General features: G+C 55.1%; 2 protein-coding genes across 2 annotated transcripts; both read right to left on the reverse strand.

Moving 5' to 3' along the window:
* Positions 1-3137: 3137 nt before the first annotated feature.
* KRP23_4601 (uncharacterized protein) lies at positions 3138-4354 on the reverse strand (the record flags this gene model as incomplete). The annotated part of the gene is made up of 2 exons (XM_067889579.1): positions 3138-3234; positions 4203-4354. 2 exons carry the CDS (start codon positions 4352-4354, stop codon positions 3138-3140), a joined length of 249 nt encoding a protein of 82 aa, XP_067748726.1.
* Positions 4355-18420: 14066 nt separating this feature from the next.
* Positions 18421-21000, reverse strand: KRP23_4602 (uncharacterized protein; the record flags this gene model as incomplete). The annotated part of the gene is made up of 3 exons (XM_067889580.1): positions 18421-18995; positions 19215-19624; positions 20576-21000. The coding sequence occupies 3 exons, from the start codon at positions 20998-21000 to the stop codon at positions 18421-18423; spliced, it is 1410 nt and encodes a 469-aa protein (XP_067748727.1).
* Positions 21001-21659: the final 659 nt, after the last annotated feature.

Here is a 21659-nt window from a genome sequence, read left to right on the forward strand (position 1 = left end):
GGCAGGAATAGCAACTCATCGACCAATGCAACAGTCAAGACAAAGCATATCACTACGGAGAAGAAGTAACAGCAATTGAGACACGCTATGTCTTCCAAGACCCCGACGTCGCTGAATATTTTCACGCAGACGTCACCAAAGCTGACGACACTTGATTCAGAAATGTAGGCCACCATCCCAAGCAATCACACTAGTCAAGACCCCAGGAATTCTGTACACCGCACACAACCTCACTTTGGGCGAAGCACGCTTTGTGTCCCCCCAGAAGGCAATTTCTGAGAGGCCACACTACCACAGCGATAATAAAAGCACCCACCACGTCCGCACCTGTACACCCTATACCGAAATCGCTTTCATACAGAGTCATTTATATTTAGTGCTGCTTTGTGCGATAGGTCCTTTAAAATGGTAGCATGTCATTTTCGTAATAAAAAGGTCTCATTTTGGACCAATTGTCTAACCCAAATTCAAGTGTCAACGTGAGAAGCGCGTGCAATAATAGGGCCTGTCGCGATCTTGCAGAGTGGCCTGGTCATCCGTCGACTCTGGCCAACCTCTAGCTGTCACGTAACCCAGTCTTTCGCATACACCCGTTTTCAGAAATCGGTGGGCCGGGAGCACATGAACAGAAGACCGTGAGCGTCAAATTCAACATTGAGAAGTTCGCGACAGACGAGAGGAGCTGCGTCTTGGCAGATTTTTGCATTGTTCGAGTATATATGGTCATGACTTTCCTTGAATGTCGCGTTGAGAATGGTTCGACTGACGCACGGCAGCTGATTGGCCAAATACCGCAGGTGCAAGCTCACGTTCTTCATCGCTCAAGTTTCCGTCACGGTTGTTAGCATCCACTAGCAGGTGTTCGCTATGAGATCGACCGGGGTATCTTGAGCGTACGCTAGCGCTTCCCTAAGGCGCGGTTCGGTTGGCGGATCTCTCCAACATCGACTACGTATGATTCGCCGTGAATTCTCAGAAAGCCATCGCCAATATCGGTATGTGCTTCAGGTTGAACGAGAGCAGTTGTAGGGGTTTCTATTACAAGCGGGTGATCCTTGGTGGTCTTTATATAGGTCAAAGTTGATTTTCTCGCTCACCTCATTAAACAGTCGAGGAGGTATTGCCGGCGGACATTGGGTAGTTTCGCAACGTACGTAGTTCTCGAAAAGTCACAAGTCACGAGAGAAACAGAGGTTTCACGATCGCGCGAAAGAACACTGATAGCTAGCCATTCCAACCTTTCATTTGTAGCGCTAATCCGCTACAGTGGTCACCGTAATTAATCTCTATTGGAAAATAATCTCACACGCTTTATAATCTCATTGGATGTCATATAGATTAATTTATGTGCGAAAGAAATCCTGAGATTGAAAAAGAATCTCACGACAAAAGTTAATATGAGCTTCACTATTGGGCTTACTCAAGGTGAAGTATGCTGACGTCGTCTCGGGAGGAGAAGGAATGACAATGGTGGTAAGGATATCTGGGGGGCCTGGAGAGAGAATTCTTCCGCCGACGATGATATTCATGAACAAGGACTCAAGCTATCAAATTAGAGGCGTGAAGGGCGATACTCCAGGGGTATGCTATCGAAAAGGACCAAAAGGCTCGATGGACAAGCTTATTTCCCGTGTATTTCTTGGAGAACGGAGATCAATGAGTGGAGACCGGTTAACGCACGAAAAACAATCTTTCTGGACAACTGCTTCTCCCATTTGAGTGAAGATGAATGCAGGACCGAGCTGGAAAAACTTAATGCCCGACTTCGGTATTTCCCAGCAAACGCCACGGATTTGTGTCAACCACCAGCAGACTCGTTCGTCATCGCGAAGATCAAAGACGTGTGGGCTCGCAAATGGAATGAAAAGAAGATTGATCTTATTGAGGAAGAGCAATGGCAGGACAAAGTTTGGAAGGGTGGTGCCTGGTCAGGCAAGCTGAAAACTCCCGGCAATACTTTTTTCTTGGAGCTCGCAGCTGAAGCCGTACGAAATGTTAACTCGAAGCGAGACAAGAAAGGTCTCAACTACGCTCGGAAGGCAATGATCCGATGCGGTCTGTCTCTAGATATTGACGGAACCTGGAATGTCGAGCAGTTATTTCCGCATCTCCGGGACACTACTCACAAGTACCCGGACCACTTTGCCAACGAGGTGCCATCAAGCACCGAGAAAGCTGAGGAAGGAGACTACGAGGCGGTAAGTGGCGCCACTATCGGAACATTGCCTGGCGGAGGGCTGTACTCGGATATATGACATAGCTTATCCAGACTGAATATAATTTTGGTGTAACCTTAAACAGAAACAGTGAGATTAATTTACACAATTTAACCTGCATTCATATATATATATCCACTTTGATCAATTTGCGTGGTAGGTAAAAATATTTCCCAACACAAAATAAATTCAATGAGATTCATTACCGTGACCACTGTACTTCTTACCTGCTACGGATAATCTACGCATTTCCCCACTCAGACTCGATTGTTGGAAATAACCTCGATAAGGTCACGAGAGCACACTAAGGCTATCATGCCGCCAGGTACAAATGGTACAGTGAGGGGCAAACGTACTGAAACTGGGATACCACCACGACATTTGCGACATGATGTAATGACCGTGTTCAGCTGCTGTGAAGCTCCTTAGGGTTACAAATCGTGTCTGTCACGGTCGCACCAAATTGAAGAGCGTAGGCAATTGGGTCTGCCTTGATGATTATTGGAGTCCAATCGAAATGAATTTGGAGTCGACCAGAACATACCACCAGATGTCACCAGGCAAGGGGTGACATTACCGTAATACCACTGACATGTACATAGCCAGATAGGTTGAAGGAATGCAATAAGATGACCAACGTAGTCTCCTAATAATAGGTACGTTTCGACCGCGTCGGTTACGCACAGCTCCAGCGATAACACACGCATCGATAATTTTGTCTCTCTTCGCCAAGGTCCTGTTGAACCAAAACAAAAATTGTTTTTCACTCAGTTGTGGGGCATGAAACTTGATGTATTGACACCGCCTCCTGCACGGGTGTGGCGAGTTTTTTGTTTTTAACTAACTCTAGGCGTACTGGACTTGCTGGATTCGCAGCAAATAAGAGAATGAACTGGTTTCCGCTGCGTCAACCGTCTTGCTCTACTGGCCAGTCATCCAAACGATTGGCGACCGTGATGCCTTCGGCGGTAGCGCGATGAAATCTGAACCCTCACCCAACCGCAAAAAGTTACTTTCACTAGGCCAGCCCAGAAAAAGTACACAATGTCACCATCCCCGCGCCACACCTAAACGTAGCTGAAATCTGGGAGTGTCAATATATCAGCGAGGTCTACGAAGATGAGTGTGTTGACGACAATACGGTTCCGGGGCATGGCTGTGCAGAAGAGAGTGGAGAGACGCTAGGGAGGAACTGCAGTCGTTGCTGCACCTCAATGAAGATACCAAAGTGAGCTCTAGTAAGTGCTACGATAAACTTCCTGCCCACGGCAGCTAACAATAGGGCCGAGTTCTCACCACCAACCGAAACAGGCCATCCTCTCCAACCGATCCTCATTTCTACATCATTCCAAGAACGTGTACTTTAATTGGGTCCTTCGTCGTGAACTTTTAGAGGGCACGTACAGATAGCGAGCACGCACATCACCATCTCGTGCTGCGCCATAATCAGACTGGTATTGAGCAGATGGAATCGAACAGACGAAGTCTGTGGTGAGTCGATATTCTCATTGAGTTTAGTACCAATTATCGCAGTATTTAGTCCTAGTGCTGGGCCATCGCTGCCCGATTAGTAGGGATAAACTAATACCTAAAAGAAGCGAGACTCATATTTAGTCTAAGCAAAAGCTCCATTATTATCAATCCAAATGTACCAGATTTGAAGTGGAGATAAATCACTGGATCTGTGGACAAATTGCGTATTTTGCGTGTATTACAGTGCCGGCAATATTTATACGAACGACTCCACTTATGATATGTCCAATAAAATGACCGAGGCAGGCTGGAAATGGGCAAATCGACGCAACTGTCCAATCTCTCCTCGTAGCGAAGGCGATGCTCTGCGACAACGGCAACCTCTTTCTTGTTTTGTTCCTCTCGAAGCGCTCTGTTCAGTTCCATCTGCTGGAGTATTATGGCTGCAGCAGCCGTGGCTTTGTCGCGGCGAATAGACTCTCTCTCATCCGTTCTTGGCGCTCAGCTACCAACCGCGCCCCTCGGTCCTCTCGACTCCGGCGATCCTCCGTCTCAGACCGGCGATCGGCCTCCTCGTGCATGAAAACGAGGATCTGCATCATGTCGCCACCCGCCGATGACGGTCTGGCCTCCACCTCCTTCATCTCCTTCTGAATCTGCTCCATGCGTTTGCGGGTCCGCGCGCGTTTGTTACTCGCGTAGGTTGCGCCGGTCGTTGAACTTTCTGTTGCGTCTCGTTTGAACCCGTAACTGAAACACTACTCTTCGTTTCGTTCATGTTGTCGCACAACACTCGAATATCGGAGCCCCCGAGGCGATTGCTGGTGGTGTTCTTCTTGGAATGGCGCTGCATCTCCTGTGTGTCCTGGGCGACGCGCATAGGGTCACGATTAAGCGCGGGTCCATCGGGTGACGCAAACGTCGTTCGAGCAGATAGCCCCGCTCGTCTCGCTCCCTACGGCCTACCGGCTGCTTTCGTTCTGAGAGCGGAGGGGCTGGCTTAACCCCCGCGCAATGTCGCCTCCGCTCCAGCCCTAGTGACAGGAGTGACGACTGCAGTAATTGATGTCTGAGAGCCTGCTGTGCGTCCAAAACCCCGGAAGCTCGCGGGGCGCTGGCAGCCTCTGCATCCAAGTCAGTGGGTCTTCTCGCATCTACTGAAGTCCCACCAACGTCCCCTCTCATCGAAGGCGAGAAAGACTCGGTGCTCTCGGGTGCGTTCTCCTCCTCACCCTCGGACCATACATCGGTTCCAATAGTGGTGTCGAAATTACCCTGGCTCGTCATCACGGTCCCGACGTTGAAACTCGACGTGTCCTGTGAGTCATCCGGCTCGCCCTGCTCATACTGGGTGAGGTCGTCCATCAAGCGCTGGCTGTCCTCCTCGTCTTCGTTATCGTCTTCACTCTCCGAGCCTCGGGTGGCTGGATCTTCGTTGTTATCCTCCCCTTCACCCTGGTGGGAGCGTGTAATGGGCCCCTCCCATTTACATATGTAGGTAGATCTATATAGGTAGATCTATAAAGTAGGGACAAAGGCACGCGGCTAGCGTGTGCCTCGTTGTCATCCTGCGATTGGTTGAAAGTGGGGAGCCAGACCCATTTCGACCAATCAGGTGTCAACCTGCATTTGAGTGGTTCACATGGATCCGAGGGCCACCCGCCCCGGTCCCAATAATAAACCAGAGTTGATTTTACCCTAGACTAAACACTTGGTCTCAGTATACCTGAGCTTATTGGACGCTTCCTCACCGCTACGTGTAAGCTAGTGACGGGCACTCACCTGGCCCGTTACACCTGGTAGCACTTCGTAGTCCTTCCCATGACCAAGTTCGAGATGAGTGAAGACCAGCTCGCCGGACCTCCAGTGATGACCCTGGAACACGCGGCCTTCCCCCATCTCACGTCTATCGAGTGGCAAGCGTTGCACCGCCTCGCAGCGGTGTCCGGAGAAACCGTTGTCACGTTGCTGCTGAGCTCAGCGACCCCCGACCAACAGCGCCAAGCCATCCAAGAGTTCATGGACCGCGAGCTCGCCGAAGCAAAACGGCGAGTATCAACTTCCTCGCATGCGTCCAGGAACAATGCCGTCAAGATGGAGACATCCTCCTATTCTGGCGAGGGTCCTGATCGCCTACCTCTGAATCGCTGGTTCAGAGAGATCGACATCGCGATCGCCTCGAGGCTAATCGAGGCGCCATCAGCCAAGGTGAACTTCCTGCTATCCCGTTTATCCGGAAAGGCCAAAAGAATGGGCTCTCGGCAAACTTGTCGTCGACCAGTACGCGTTCCCGACTCTGGAGGCACTCCAGAGCGACCTGCGTCTCGCCTTCGAACCACCACAAGATGAGTCGCGCGTTCGAGCTACATTCTTCGCCCTAAAGCAAGGCAAGATGGCCATGCGCGACTACGTCCAGAGAACGCGACACCTTGCATCGCGTATCGTCACGAAGCCGATCGACATGGCTTCCCAAGTCCATGTCTTTGTGTTTGGTATGTGTGAAGGTATGACGCGGTACTGTCTCACGCGCGCCGAGCCTGCCACGTTGGAAGAAGACTTCGCTCTCGCGCTACGCGAGGACTACCTGGTGACGTCGTCATACGCCAAGACGATGCCTGCGCAGACTCGGGTGTCGGTACCCGAGCCAATGGAGATCGATGCGATCGAGGCTTCGCAGAACCGACGGTGGTCGTCCTCTGGGAGAGGCCGCGGTGGTCAGAATGACCTCTCGCTGAATTGTTTCCGCTGCGGAAAGCCTGGTCATCGCGCGGCGGTGTGCCGCGCGCCAGCTCCGATCCTCGCCCACATGAAGCGCGTCACGCCCGACGAGAGGATTCCGGCCGCACAGCCAAAAAACGGCCGGGGCCAGTAGGTGCGGGGCGACCTACTGGCTGGAACGGAGGTCCGGGTCCCCCGGCGGCAGTCCGACCTCCTAGCCCCCCTGTGCTCTATGCACACTTTAATGCCACCACTGCTAGTGGCGACTCGAGGCTGATTATTGTCAGCCTTTATGTCGCCGGTGCCCGACGACCACTCCGCGCGCTCCTGGATTCAGGAGCGACGAACAATTTCTTCCGCGCTTCATGCCTGTCGATCCTACCCGCGGGTGTTCCCGTGCGTGATGTGCCTGATGATGTCGTTGTCAAGCTTGCGGATGGAAAGCCGTTCCGTGTCGCGCGACGAGAAGTCTCGTTGCCGTATACGTTCGACGGCTTCCGCAGCAATGACAACTTCATTGTGTTTGAGATGAACTACGCGTTTGACTGTATCCTGGGTATACCATGGCTGTCCCGGTATCAGCCCCAGATCGACTGGTTAGCCCGGTCAGTCAAACGGCGACGCGACTTCGATGTGAGCGAAGTCTTCACGCACCTCTTGGTGGCACCAAGAGACTGGCCCCATGTCACAGTCGTGGACGGGACGTCCACGACGCACGTTGTGCGCAGAGCGAGCGATGGCCCTCTCTGCACGACTTGCGCAGTACTGCTGACTGATGACGACAGCGTCGTATACCCGTCCGGTTACGGGCGCGCGAGGCGAGCGGTTGAGCATCTGCGGCTCCCGCGGACGAGGAACAAGGCGGCGGAGCGCACGGCGCTCCCAGCGACAAGCCCGACGGTCGAGCAGGGGCTCCCGCGTGTTTACGAGACAGTCGAGCAGGGGCTCCCGTATGATGATGAAGCGGTCGAGCAGGGGCTCCCGCATGCCATCAAGACGGTCGAGCAGGGGCTCCCGTATGATTTCGAGACGGTCGAGCAGGGGCTCCCGTATGACTTTGAGGCGGTCGAGCAGGGGCTCCCGTATGACGATACCGCGGTCGAGCATGGCCTCTCGCGCCTAGAGGAGGGTGAAGTATCGTCCGGCGACAGCGAAACATCGGTCTTGAGCAGGGGCTCGAGACGCACGAAGACATCCCGACGGTCGCGGAGACGTTTGAAGCCGCGCCGCAGTCCAGTGGAACTCACGACGCCACCAATCGAGTCGGTCTGTGCAGTCGAATATGTGGGAGGTGTTCCCAACCATGCTCGAATGATCAAGGTCGCGAGTCCGCCTCGCGACGCCAAGTCCATCACGGACCTGCCAGGTCTCTCCTGGAAGAGCTTCCTCCGGGACCTCAAGGCTGGTGACATCGAGCAAGTGTGCCTGATCACCGATGCCAACCCAGTGTCTGACGAGACGAACGCAATTGCCCATGATGACACGTCGTCGCGCCCGAAAAGCGCTGAACCAAAGTCAGCGCGCGAGGAGCGCTTCGCTGCGCAGTCGTGGGAATCGCTGAAGGCGTCCGGCAATCCGGTCTACGAGACAGCTCGCGAGTTCGCCGACGTCTTCCCAGACAAGATCCCTGCGGAGCTGCCAGCGGATCGCGGAGTGCGCCACGAGATTGACCTCGTGCCTGGATCGAAGTACTGCGTGACGCGGCAGTGGCCACTGCCGCGTGATCAAGTCAAGGCCATCGACGACTTCTTCGAAGGCCGCCGCCAAGCCGGTCACGTCCGTGAGAGCATCTCGCCTCACTCGAGCCCGACCTTCTGTGTGAAGAAGGCTACTGGCGGGTGGCGCATCGTACACGCCTTTAACAAGTTGAACGATGCCACCATCCCGGCGCAGACACCGATCCCGCGGAAGGACATGGTACTGGACTCCATGTCGGGCAGCGTCATTTACAGTGCCATCGACTTGACCGATGGATTCTATCAAATCCTCATGAGAGAGAGCGATGTACCTCTCACGGCAGTCAGTACGCCCAGCGGTATGCTCTGGGAGTGGCTCGTGATGCCCCAAGGTCTGAAGAACGCACCAGCCACATTTAATCGCATGGTGTCCCATGTGCTACGCCCGCTTCGTGACTTCGCTCCGAGTTACTTCGATGACTTTTTTGTGCACAGTCACGCTGAAGAGGGTCTCAGCGCGATCGACGTGCATCTGCGGCACTTGAGGCAGGTCTTTCAAGTGATGAGAGAGAACAAACTCTACGCGAATCTCAAGAAGTGTGTCTTCTGCGCGCCGGAAATTCCGGTGCTTGGGTGCTACGTAAGCAAAAACGGAGTCCGTGCTGACCCGGAAAAAGTGTCGTCTATTTGCTCGTGGCCACCACCATCAAACCCCACTGAGCTGCGTCAGTGGTTGGGCCTCGCTAACTACTTGCACAAGTATACGAAGGGATATGCCGGCTTGATACAGCCACTGTCGTCGCTGTTGAAGAAAGACGCCACGTGGTCGTGGCGCCCCGAGCATCAAGTAGCCTTCGACTCGGTGAAGAAGAGCTTGGCCTCGGCGCCAATACTGATGCTCCCAGATGACGCGAAACCGTTTCACGTCGTCTGCGACGCTAGCGACTTTGCTATCGGGTGCGCGCTCATGCAGTTTGACAACGAAGGCTGCGAACGAGTCTTGTGCTATCAATCACGACAGATGAAGCCGGCCGAACGCAACTATCCCGTCCACGATAAGGAACTTCTTGCGATGCGATACGCTCTGATCAAATTCAGAGTGTACCTGCTCGGAGAACAGACGTTCGCGGTGTACACGGATCACGCATCGCTGCGCACAGCGATGAAGTCCCCACATCTGTCTCAACGCATGGCACGATGGTTGTCGTTCTTCGCTGAGTACAACTTCGTCGTGCACTACAAGCCCGGTAAGAACAATATCCTCGCCGATGCTCTGTCTCGGCGTCCAGACTATGATCCACGAGCGACGCGGGGTCGTCAAGTGATTGACGAAGACGAGGATGACGAAGATCACTGTGCGATGTGCTTGACATCAGGTGTCAACCTGATGAACGTGACTCCAGAAATGCCGCTACGCGAAGAAATCGCCGTTGCGTACAACGACGACGCGGTATATGCCGCCATCCTCGCACATCTTCTTTCCCCCAGTGATAAAACACTCCGCGCGCTGCCGAACAACACGCGCAATCAGATTAACCGATATCAACTCGACGGCGATCTGCTGATGTACAGCATCGATCGATTCGATGCTCCCCGCATCGCCATCCCGAACGACGATGATCTGCGCGCTCGGATCATCCACGAGTTCCACGACAGCCCTGTCGGTGGTCACTTGGGCCGCGAAAAGACGTTCGCGGCAGTATCCCGCGACTTCTACTGGCCCCACATGTACAAATGGGTGCGCAAGTGGGTCCGTACTTGTGAGATTTGCCAGCGCGTGAAGCCGTCAAAGTCGTCGCAGGCTCCCCTGCGACCCCTGCTGATTGCAACTGAGGCGTGGCGCTCAGTGTCGATGGACTTCATCTTCGGGCTTCCACCCGATGCCGACGGTCGGACTGGCGTCTTGGTGTTTGTGGATAGGTTCAGCAAGATGGTGCATCTCATTCCGGTGTCCGACACGATCACCGCGGCTGAGTCCGCGGTGCATTTCGTTGACGCGGTCTTTCGACACCACGGCTTACCTGAATCGATCGTCTCTGACCGCGATCTGCGGTTCACGTCGGCATTTTGGTCGAGTCTCTTCCAACTTCTGGGATCGAAGCTGCTCATGTCAACGGCGGCGCATCCGGAGACGGATGGTCAAACGGAGCGGGTCAACCGAGTCCTCGAAGATGTCCTTCGAAGTTACGCGACTTCGTTCACTTGTTGGAGCTCCTTTTTGCCGCTTGCCGAGTTTGCGCCAAACAACGCGGAACACGCTTCGACGGGTCTGACCCCCTTTTTTGTAAATAACGCGCGGCACCCGCGCGTTCCCGCTCTGCTCGCCGTGGGCCTCCCCACGATGCCTCGTGGCTCCACTCTGGGTGGGGAAGGAAATGATGGTGCTGGTAGTACGAACACAGACACACCGATACCGATACCGGTATTACCGGTGGTGAGCACGGATGGCACACCACCACCACCAGCTCCCTTGTCGAGTGCAGCCCACCAGTCCGTGACGCTGAATGCAGTCACCCGCGCGAAGTCGAGACGGACCCTTGCGACGCCAAACAACGCGGTGTCTTCACTGACAGATTGGACTGCGCGCACGTTAATCAACCCTGGCCCGGCTACCGATCCCGTCGCAGCTAACTACGCGCCGAAGCCTCCGGCGCGTCCAGTCGATGATGCGGCCGTCTCTGAGTTCGTGCTGCAGCGACAATCGGTCACCCGATTTGTACGAGATGCACTGCAAGAAGGAGTGGATAAGCAGAAGGAGAACGCCGACAAGCGTGGGCGCAAGAACGTGGCTACATTTACGACAGGAGATCGCGTGCTCCTGTCGACAGACGGCATACGCTCTTCGGCCATAACGAATCTTGGCGCGAGCAAACTCGCGCCGCGCTTTATTGGTCCCTTCAGGGTTACGAAGGTAATCGGTGATGCCTACACACTGGACATACCATCTTCCCTACGACTACACCCGACGTTCTACGTCGGGCGACTCAAGAAATACCACGTAGCTACAATCCCGTCGGCCCCGGAGCATCCGTCAGCGCAACATGAACAGGACGTCCCTCCCGACGTGCCTGCCTTGCCATCGAGCCATCCGAGCCATCCGTCCGCTCGCGCGGACGTGCTGCCGTCTGCGGCGCCCCGAACACGCGCCTTTCCGGCTCCCGCGTCCGTTGCAGCAGTTCCGCACTCGTTTGGCGAGCAGCCGCTGCTGCACCCTCCGCCCGACGAGCCCGCTCCTCCGCCGCCTCAGCATCAAGCTGAGCGTACCGCGCCCAATTCACTGCCTCGTCCACGTCATCCTGGGCGACCAGGACGCGAGCTCTATCGTCGCGAAGGTCCCCCGCCGATTGTAGACTCGGCTGGTGATATCCGCTGGATCGTGGACCGTATTGTGGAGCACAAAGATCCACCTCGTACGTATGCCCATACCCGTACGAGTACGCGCTCCAAGCACGCGGTTCCGACCGCGCGACGTTACCGAGTACGCTGGCTCGGGTTCCCTCCGGACGAAGATACGTGGGAGCCTCGCGCCGCACTCCTCCGGGATGTCCCGGATGTTGTCCGCGAATACGAGAATACGATCGTGAACGAGAACGACGCCACAGCCGGTCCTGCGGTGAACGAGAACGACGCCGCAGACGGTCCTGCGGCGAACGAGAACGCGAACGCTGGCGTGCACGTCCCCGTGGCGGCGGAGGATATCCCCGCGGCGTCCGACGCCGCGATTAGTAGACTGGGCCACCTCGGAGAGCGTGCGGCGATATTTGGCGATCCACGACTGTTCACTTTCGCTGAGCGGATGCTCAGTGACGCGACGCAGCCATTCTTCCTCGGACAAACGCTCGGAACTCTCGCACGACGTGCAGCCTTCGCGCACGTGGACGTAACAATCATGGTCGGACTCCCAGGCGTTCTTGCAGACGCGTGCTCTCAGCTCGCTGAGAGAGTGTTCACCGACGACCTCCTGGCGACTGGTGAGCCAGGCGACGAAGTTGCTCCCCTCCTGATGCATCCGGTTCCACCGGACGATCATTGCACACCACGACCGCTGCAGCGCATCGTGCGAGACACCCGTCAGCGACTTCCTCCGCTGCCGAGTTGCTCGCGCGTGTTCCATCCGCAGGAGTCCCTGCGCTCGTGTCCGTCTGTCGCTCCATCTTGTCACCGATCGCGCAATTCTGATTGTGCCTCTGCGGTTCGCAGAGGTTGCTGCTCGTCGCCGTTGAGACCATCCCGTTGACGCCGCGTTCTCGCCGTTTCCCAGTTTTCTTTTCTTTCAGTTTTCTTTTCTTTCAGTTTTCTTTGCTCGCACTCACGGAGCGTGAGTGCAACCTTAAGAGGGGGGTGATGTAATGGGCCCCTCCCATTTACATATGTAGGTAGATCTATATAGGTAGATCTATAAAGTAGGGACAAAGGCACGCGGCTAGCGTGTGCCTCGTTGTCATCCTGCGATTGGTTGAAAGTGGGGAGCCAGACCCATTTCGACCAATCAGGTGTCAACCTGCATTTGAGTGGTTCACATGGATCCGAGGGCCACCCGCCCCGGTCCCAATAATAAACCAGAGTTGATTTTACCCTAGACTAAACACTTGGTCTCAGTATACCTGAGCTTATTGGACGCTTCCTCACCGCTACGTGTAAGCTAGTGACGGGCACTCACCTGGCCCGTTACAGAGCGCCCCCCCCCCCCCCCCCCCCCCCCCCCCCGTCCTCTGCTTCTGCTACCTCTTGGAGCAAGTGAGTATCGTCTTGACCGCGGTCGAAGCCGTCGTGAGACGTGTGAGCCCCACCCTTGAGCTCTATTGCTCGCTGGGCCTCTTGGGCTAACGCTATGGGTCGCAGCTTGGCAGCGACCTCTCCGTTGATCCATGTTGGCTTGGCCTTCCCGTACAAGCTACGGAACTTTCGCCGGAGCGACTCGTAGTCTCTTTCCAGCCAGCTCCTTGCCCTGCGCTGATTATACTCGGTGGCGGCGGACTCCCACATATTACGCCCGATGGGCTTGTACTTGTACGCCACCGTACAGAGCAGCATCTGCTCGTCTAACCCACAGTTATGGTAGCCCGCTCGTCGGCCACGCTAAATCGCCCGAACACACACCAACATCGAGTAAGTACAGTACCAAGGGTTGCCCACGCGTTGTCTATTCCTTACTCGGCTCATGACGTCGATGCAGTGAGTTTCTTAACGCTGGCTCGGAAGGAGAGGGGGAATGTTGAAATGACTTCACGTGCAGAGAGAAAACTGAACAGGCGGGTCAAATATTTTTGTTTCACTATATATTTTCAAATACAGCACTTATAGTAGGAACGGGTTCAACCCCAACACATGCAATACGAATCCAGCTCGGGTAGTTACTCAACTACATGCAGCTCCCGGAGCGAGACGGGCGGCTTCACAGCGGCAGGGGGGGGGGGGGGGGGGGGGGGGGGGGGGTCAGTCAGGTGTTGCAGATCACGGTGCTGGCAGCCCCTCGAGCCACAGCGACAGAGAAACCAGAGTTGGTCTCCGTACGAGACGGTCACCTCCTCTCCGGGGAATACATCTCGGACGACAGCGTCTCTCCGGTCTGGACCTCATGGAATGTTGCAGCAGGGTTGCAGGCATGATTCAGTATGTGGAGCTTACCGCCCTGCTCCAGCGCGTCGATGCCCACGTATTTGTTGCCCGTGCTTCTTGTTTTTAGGTGCATGCAATAGCCCTCGTTGGCCGGTACGTTCCGACATGGGGGACCCATAAGCTGCACATGACCCAGGTACTGGCCAAGTACCTCGCCGGCCGGAATAGCTGCAGTAGAAACGAGTCCACGCATCCCGGACTGGGTGTTCCTGCAGAGAGCGAGCAAAGGATGCTTAGTCAGTGAGTTCCCACACTTACTCCCAAAAACACAGTTGGTGTCCGTACAAAATCGCCCATTCTTGGCGTTTAGGCACGTGATGGCGCTGCAGCGCTCCGATCATCCACAACCAGCACCTCCTCGACCTCCTATTGGTTGCTTGGGGAACTTCCACTTGCTCGAGTTGTACTGGGACGTCAACAAGTTCACATCAGCGGGCCAGTCTTCGTGCACCTAGTCGTTGGCGTTCGATCCGTGCAAAGTTCCTTCAACCACGGCGAACCCCGAGAGCTTGCCACAGAACTGGTTTCCGACGGCCGGCCAGTACGAAGCATGGACGCGATGAGCGCCAGCGCCTCGGAATCGTACTCGTCAGATTCGTAGGCCCCCGCAAACCATCGTGGCGCCCGCGGACGGGGGCGCACTTCACCGTCATCGAGTGTACGAGTGGTTTCCGGGTGCGCCAACGGAGTTGTTGCAGGCGAAGTTTGCGAGGGGGCCGGCCTTGGGTCCACGGTGCCACCGTCGAGGTCTGCGAGGCCGTGCGCTCCGGCGATCGGGATGCAGGCGTTGCAGGACGAATGGTCGCATGGGGAGAAGACGGATCGGTCTCCGTCGTTGCGCTTGAGTCTGCAACCGTGTTGCTCTTATCCAGGCGAGACAGCTGAAAGTCGCTCAGTGACTTCACTTGCATAGTTGCCGCCTCGACAACTAGAAGATGCGAAACACGTCGAACTGATCGCAGCCACGGGAGCGGAGAAGTGTCTTTGGGTGGAGTAGCCGTGAGCTTGCGTCGCTTGGCGTCTTTCGCTTTTTCGGTATTGGTACCAGCGAATTCAGCGACGACTGATGACAGAGAGTGCTTCGTGCGAGAGCCAAATCGAGGGCTACGCAGATATAAAACTGGTCAGTGCTTTAGTACGAACGAGACGCCCGCGACGGGCTACATACTGTGGTGTAGCGGGATCCGTCAAAATATGGTTAAGACTGGATCCGGCTTCCCAACAGCGCCCAGACACCAACTAATGGAGGGGGTCCCCGATGATGCGTGATCTGCTGAACTTCTCACCATGTGTACCCGTTGGTGGGCTGGATCTGCTCTCTCGGCGCTCCGAAGAGATGTAGCTGTGTGTTTATTGACCGTCCTGGCGGGACGCGGCGATGGGGTGGAGCAGCGCGGAAGTCTTCGCTCTCTGTCGGTTATGGATCCAGATTCGGAGCGATTCAATCAAGCTCTGATCTGGCGGCCTAGACTTGATCTGGGGCCGGGGTTGCCTTTGGGGTGTGGATGTCTTCTTCCTTTGCGTCACTTGCCGCTTCCTATAGCGGGGGCTCTGGGAGTTGAGAAATCGAGAGATCTTCGGGCCAAGTAATAACTCCGTCGGATCTGGGATCTACACTTGATAATAGATCACTAGAGTGGGTGGATCTGGCCAATATATTATCCAGACTTACACAACTACTAGATCAGCTACTCCTTGTCTTGCCAACACCTTGTAGGGCCAATGTAGTTCCCGTTTCTTGGCGGAGGAAAAGCACTCTTGTAGTTCAGGGCAAATTCGATTCTGATTTATGGTTAAGTCCTATCCCATACTTTGTCCTATCCTGCATCCACTCATCTACGGTGTACGAACGACTATGCGTCTTTTCTACCATCTCACTATCCTTTCCGTCGTCGTCCGCACTGGGTACCCTGATGTAATCACCTGATTGCGGCTCCTCACCATCCCATGCTTCACAGTCGGGCCTGATCCAAGATCCGAGATCCAGGATCCGGGATCCGCACCTGCCTCATTGCCGAGCCAGATCACGATCTGGGCGGGGATCCGAGATTCGAGATCCGGGATCCACCTCTGCTTCCCCGGCTGGTAGCTTTACAGGTCGTGATGTGTTCTCCATAGGTTCCGATCTTGATCTGGATATGGCTGCTCGTCCGGCCTATCTGCCGGATATGGCGCCCCTGGCGGGACCCATCCCTCAGCTCGCACTTTTTGTCACATTTCCTGGTAGTATCGTCGACTTAGTTCGGATCTGTCGATCGGACCCGTTCTTCTGTCACTGTTCCGGAACTGTGGCTACTTCATTCTTTTCCTCTCATATTTCCGGAGAGCACTTCACCACAATACCTCCAGACGGCAGCGTGCATACCTCGCCGGAGCCCGCTTGTGCAGGACGTAAGCGAGGAAGCGCCGTCCACGTCTGCCTGGACCGCTCTCTGGGCGGCGTCGTACTGCTCGGAGAAATGGACGACATCATGACCTCGACCTGCAACAGGCGAGACGATACCACACATGAGAAATACAGAATTCCTCGCCGGTCCCCTGTGGAACAGGACGTGTCATCCAGATCACGTACTATACAGCGGGGTACTTCTCTCCAGGGGCGCAGATTTCGAACTGAGCGAGTAGGAGACCTGAGAGCATTTCGCGCGCGAACTTCGCGCCTTGTAGCCCCTGAAGATCTCGCATCTTCAATTTGAATGTCAGCGTCTCGTTAAGGGTAGTATCCTCAACACATATTGAAACCCTGTCAACGTTTAATCGGTTGCAAGTTCAGGGTCCGTGATAAACGGCGATAAACGCCGTTTATAATTTTTTTCGTGAGACCACTTTTTGGTCTCACCAAATAATTATTTTTAATCACATTTTTAATGGCAGTTTTAATGACCCCTTCCCCTAGTCATAAAACCACAAATGCACAATCGCCAGGCGTTTTATTTGAATTTTGAATTTGAAGTGAGGTACATTAATGTCGCTTAGTTTGTGCTAACGCCACCTAACGCCCATGCTCTGTCGATGCCAGTGCTGCTATCGACGAGTCTGCTGCCGGTCTCCTACGCTCCTCCGGATACGGCACCCCTGTAAGGTTACACCGTGGCCGCTATGTCCTCCGAAGAGGTCGATTGTTGATAGGCAGTCGCCCATTGCCGGATATCCTGACGTAGGAAAGTCGTTATGCCTGTCCAGCGGGACCCCGCGTCCGGCATTTCACTTGCCATCCATTCCATTCCGTTATCCGATGTTTGTGCAAGATTCACCAACTCGTGTGCTGTCCGGTTGTGTTCTCGCAATTGCGTCAGCCAGATCTCCACAGCCACCGCGTCTGCAGCTCTTCGAGTGCGCCAGTAGGCACCCCTCAATTGCGTTGCCTTTGGCGGAGTTCGCTTCGCGTGTTGCCTCATCAAATCGACATTGTCCGTCATTACGTGTATCGGCCCCCATTTGTGCCGCCAGCAACGACGTAGGCCTCGCAGGAGGCCTAACTGTGTCGCCTGGAGCACCGTCAGGTTGGCGCCTGTGAAGCCATTGCTCCAAACATACTGGATCTGATGGGTCCCCGTCGCTAGGTGTACCCTGGTGACAAGCACACTGCCGTATCCCTTTCTGCGTGATCCACCCGCCTTGCCGGCCACCGCAAACAGGTAGCAATGTCCTTGTCGCGCTGGTTGGCCGTCTGTCTCGTCCCAATCCGATCCCAGCATGCTGCAGATGCATTTGCTGATATTGACCATGGTATTTGCAGGCAGGGTCGGATCCACATCCCGCGTAACGTCTCGGTGTCCGTTCCGGAGCCGTGTTTTCAGGCTCGCTAGGTGGTATGCAGAGGATACATCATTTGGTTCGTCGAAGTGGGAAACTCGCCACCTCCAGACAGACAGCAAATACAGTGCCGCCCCCAGACCCCAGCATTCGTCAATCATTCGGTCCACCTTGTCTCCAATCCTGGCCACTACCTCGTCCGACATAACCATCGTCACACGCCCCGTTGCCATCGTGAGGCGCTGGGGCAGTCCTGGTAGTCGTACTTTAATCAAGTTAATGAAACCCAATTTATCTGGTAGTCGTAGTCCAAAAAATGCCGCCTCATAGTTATCTAGCCGCAAGCCTCCTGCCCTCCAGCACTTGAGCAGGATTGCTTGAAGCGCTTTGGCTGCCAGACATTCCCAGAATACATGGAAGAGGTTCACCCTGCCGTCCGTCGAGCAGGCCGCATGCGGGCAGTCGAGCCCTAAGGACACGGGGTTGTACACGGAGATCGCGTGGAGTTTGACCCGTAGGAGTAATTGGTCCCCCCACGGGTTGAGCCCCACGATTCGCTTATTTGTTTCCAGGCAAGGCCGTCAAGCCCGGCCGCAGCCTCCGCGCTCAGCCCCTTCCATTTGTCCAGTCACGCATTCCGCAATGCAAGTCCTTTGACCATCGTCTGTTTCAACAATAGCGTCTTGTACTTTTTCCGGGGTGTCTTCCACCGCCGATGTCCTGCCCAGAGGCATACCGTGCGTGCCAGATGTGGATGCGGGTGGACCAGCGAGATCGGTGTCGTAGCCCCTACGTCGGATTGCATGGCAGCATGCAAGTCTCGGTGGGACCTGATGACTGGTGGCACCACCTGGGTCGGTTCTTCCATGAACGGCCCGGTGACCCGGCTTTCTAGAGTCAAGAGTCTGGAAATTGGCTGATGCTCGTCCTCCTTGGTCTCATACCGGACCTGGTTGCGGTGACTACCAGTCCTCAGCAATCTGCGGGAAGTTGAGGAGCAGGAGCTGCATGAGGTAGCCTATCTGGCGTTGCGCTGCCGTTGTCACCCGCTGCAGTAACACTGTGACCACGATGTTGCCCCTCGAGGTCCACTTCCAGTGAACCAGCTCTTTAATCATGAGGCCTCTTCCACCTAGTTTCCGGAAGCGGGTGTTGAGATTGATCACTGTGCCCGTCTCCGAATATAAGCACATTTCCGAGATGACTAGGTAGGGCATCCACTCCACGCAGAATGTACCGTAGAGCCCAGCCTCCACGTCCGTGTAGCGTTGGCACAGCGCCCCTCGTAGTGGTTCCGTGTTCACCTCTAGTCGGCTCCCCCTCCAGTGTAGGCCCACCGTTCCCCGAAAGTAGGAGAGACAGTGTAGGGCTCTTACCATGTCAGCTTTGTGCGGGTTCAGATCCACGCCCCCATAGCTGGTGCGCACCTGGATGCCGGTCGTCCATAACGACGCCCGGTATCGCTTGCCGTGCCACGTAGGTCCCGTGTGACGCGGTGAGATATAAGTTGTGGCCGTGGTCGCTGATGACGAGGCCGCTGTCAGTACATCTCCAACCACATTAGCAGGGTAATCGGCCTCCAGAGCCCACGTATTGAGTGTAACCGCAGCCAGCGCCAGGAGCTCCGTCTTCAAGTCCGGAATGGCGATACCGCCTTGCTTTCGGGGCAGCACTGCGATGTGATCATTAAGCCATGCTCTACCCGTGACAGTGCTGTCAGTGAAGGTGGCGTGCCATATGAAGTTTTTAATCATACGTTGGAAGGAGGCCACCGTCTCCCTCGACGGCCATTGATGGCGACCCACAAACAGGCCTTTGGGGATCACCACCGCCATAAGCACCATGCTCCGCTGATCCACGGTCATCGTCTTCCGCGAAGCAAGCGCCAGCCGTGTCACGAGTTGGGTCCTCGTGAGTTTCCATGTGTAATCTCCATCGGGTAAGCTGCCGACAAACACCCCCATGTACCGGGACAGCTCGGTCAATGCTTGTACTTTGAGAGGGGCCGGTAGGTCTGTGGTTGTGGCTACGGCCGACGGGTTCAGCGCGATTACCAAAGTTTTTGCCTCATTCAGTCGAAGGCCGGACGCCAGTGCGAATGTTCTTGTAATGCCAAGAACCACCACCACCTCACGGACCGACCCCTCACATAGCCCGCAGTAGCATCTGCATAACCACCAACGTTGAGACGTACGTCTCCAGCCTTGCTCCTCAACACGATCCCTTCTACCTTAGGTTCCGCGTCAATTCGGCGGTAAAGAGCCTCCAGCACCAGGAGAAAAAGCAGTGGGGCCAGCGGACAGCCCTGTCGAATGCCACAGGTGACCAGGACCCAACGCGACCGATAGCCGTTCGCCAGAAAACGGACTCTGATCCCTTCGTGGAGCCCTCGCATTGCGTCGACATAATCCGAAGGAAAGCCCAACCAGCGCAGTACCTCATACATAAATTCTCTTTCGACGGAGTCGTAGGCCTTCATGAAGTCCAGCAGGGCAAGCGCGGCTGCCATGGCCGGGTCCGTGTTTGCCGCAGCTTGGGCGGCTGTGAACAAGTCAATAGTCGCGTGTATAGTTCGGAAAGGTACGAAACCATTTTGATTCGGATGGATAATTGCGCCGAGTTTCGTGGAGGTTCGTGTTGCCACCATTCTCGTCAGGATCTTGTAGTCCGTGTTTAACAAGGCGAGCAGCCGGAAATTCAACGGGTCCTCTGATTCCCCACTCTTCTTGAGGCAGAAGATGTCTGCCTCTAAGAAGGAGGAAGGGGAGGCCCCTTTTGAATACCAGCAGTTTATTGGCTGCGTCATAATAGGGATCAACCGATCCCCGAAGTCCCTGTACCAATCGTTGCCGAACCTGTCAGGCCCGCAGGCCTTGCCGCGCTTGGAGGCGCCGAAAGCCGCCGCCATCTCCGACTCAGTGAATGGTGTCGACAAATCAGCAAGCAATTCCATGTATTGGCCAGGCTGCCCCAACTTGTCGTCGATCTGCCGCAGTGGGCCTCTTCTGTTGGAAAATTGGAGTCCAGGCGTCCGCCAAGGTATCTGCCTTGTCGTGGACACCTCTCGTGGCGTGGCCCTCGGCAGGATCCAGGCGGTGGATCTCATTGTCTGCATACTTCGTACTCACTCTCGTAAACATGCTGTTGATCGACTTGCCAGCTTTGTGGCCTCCGGCACTAAACAAACGCCTCTGTTGCGTCACAGCCCGCTGTCGAGAGCATTCCGTTAAGGCATGGCGGACCCTCTGTAGCGGCGTGCCCCCGGTGCCCGGCGTTAATGTCAGGGCGTCCAGGTTATCAGTAATGGAGTCCACTGTGGGCTCTTTGCCCTCAGCAGCTTCCCGTATCCGCGCCTCTTGCTTCATGAGGCGTTTGATGCGTTGTTTATACGTCGTTCTGGCAGTCTTGCGCCTCTGTTTAATGATCGCGAGAGTCTCCTTGGGGAGGTCCGTTTTGAATTCGTCCCAGCGCAGGGCCCACCGAACAGCATCCGGTTCTCCGTCGTGTAGCGTCTCCTGGAACTCCTGGAGTCGCTGCCGCATATGTTCCTTCACTGCTGCTGTCGCGATCCCAGGCGGCGGATAAACCTTGGCAGGTTTTGGGATTCGGATGGGGTCTGAGGGACTTCGCAAATGGAGGCGTACTGCGCGATGGTCCGACTGTGCACCCGATTGCAGCAATTCCACTGCGGCCACCCATTCCACCAGAGGAGCGGAAATGCACCAGCGGTCCAGCCGGGCTGACTTCCCGAATCGTGTAGTTATAGGTGTGCGTATTGGCGTAGTACGCGCCCATCGTCAGGCGTTTTACCTCGCAAGATTTCTACAGAACCTGAGCGACTCGCCATCGTAAAATCTAAGATGTTTTAAAAAACAATAGAAAATAAAGGCGATCCAGACGATACAAAGATCATATCAATATTGAGATCAAGATTTTAAAATTGAAGTACGGATGCAATTTCGCCGATTGATATGAACTCGTAGATTACTGTCTGACGCAATCGTACTAAGTGATATGTACCCCTACTATCGGTATGAACTCGTACATTTGGGTCTAACTCAGTAACGACCTCGTAGTTTTTGGTATGAACCATAAAAATAATCCCAAAACTAGCACTCATCGGATAAAATGTTTTTCGAGAAAAAAGCGTCTGAAAAATGTAGCCAAACAAGTTTATGATTCTGATTGGTCAAATAACACC

Source organism: Phytophthora ramorum, assembly GCF_020800215.1.
Source record: "Phytophthora ramorum isolate Pr-102 chromosome Unknown Phyram_PR-102_s0003, whole genome shotgun sequence".
Taxonomy (NCBI): Eukaryota; Oomycota; class Peronosporomycetes; order Peronosporales; family Peronosporaceae; genus Phytophthora; species Phytophthora ramorum.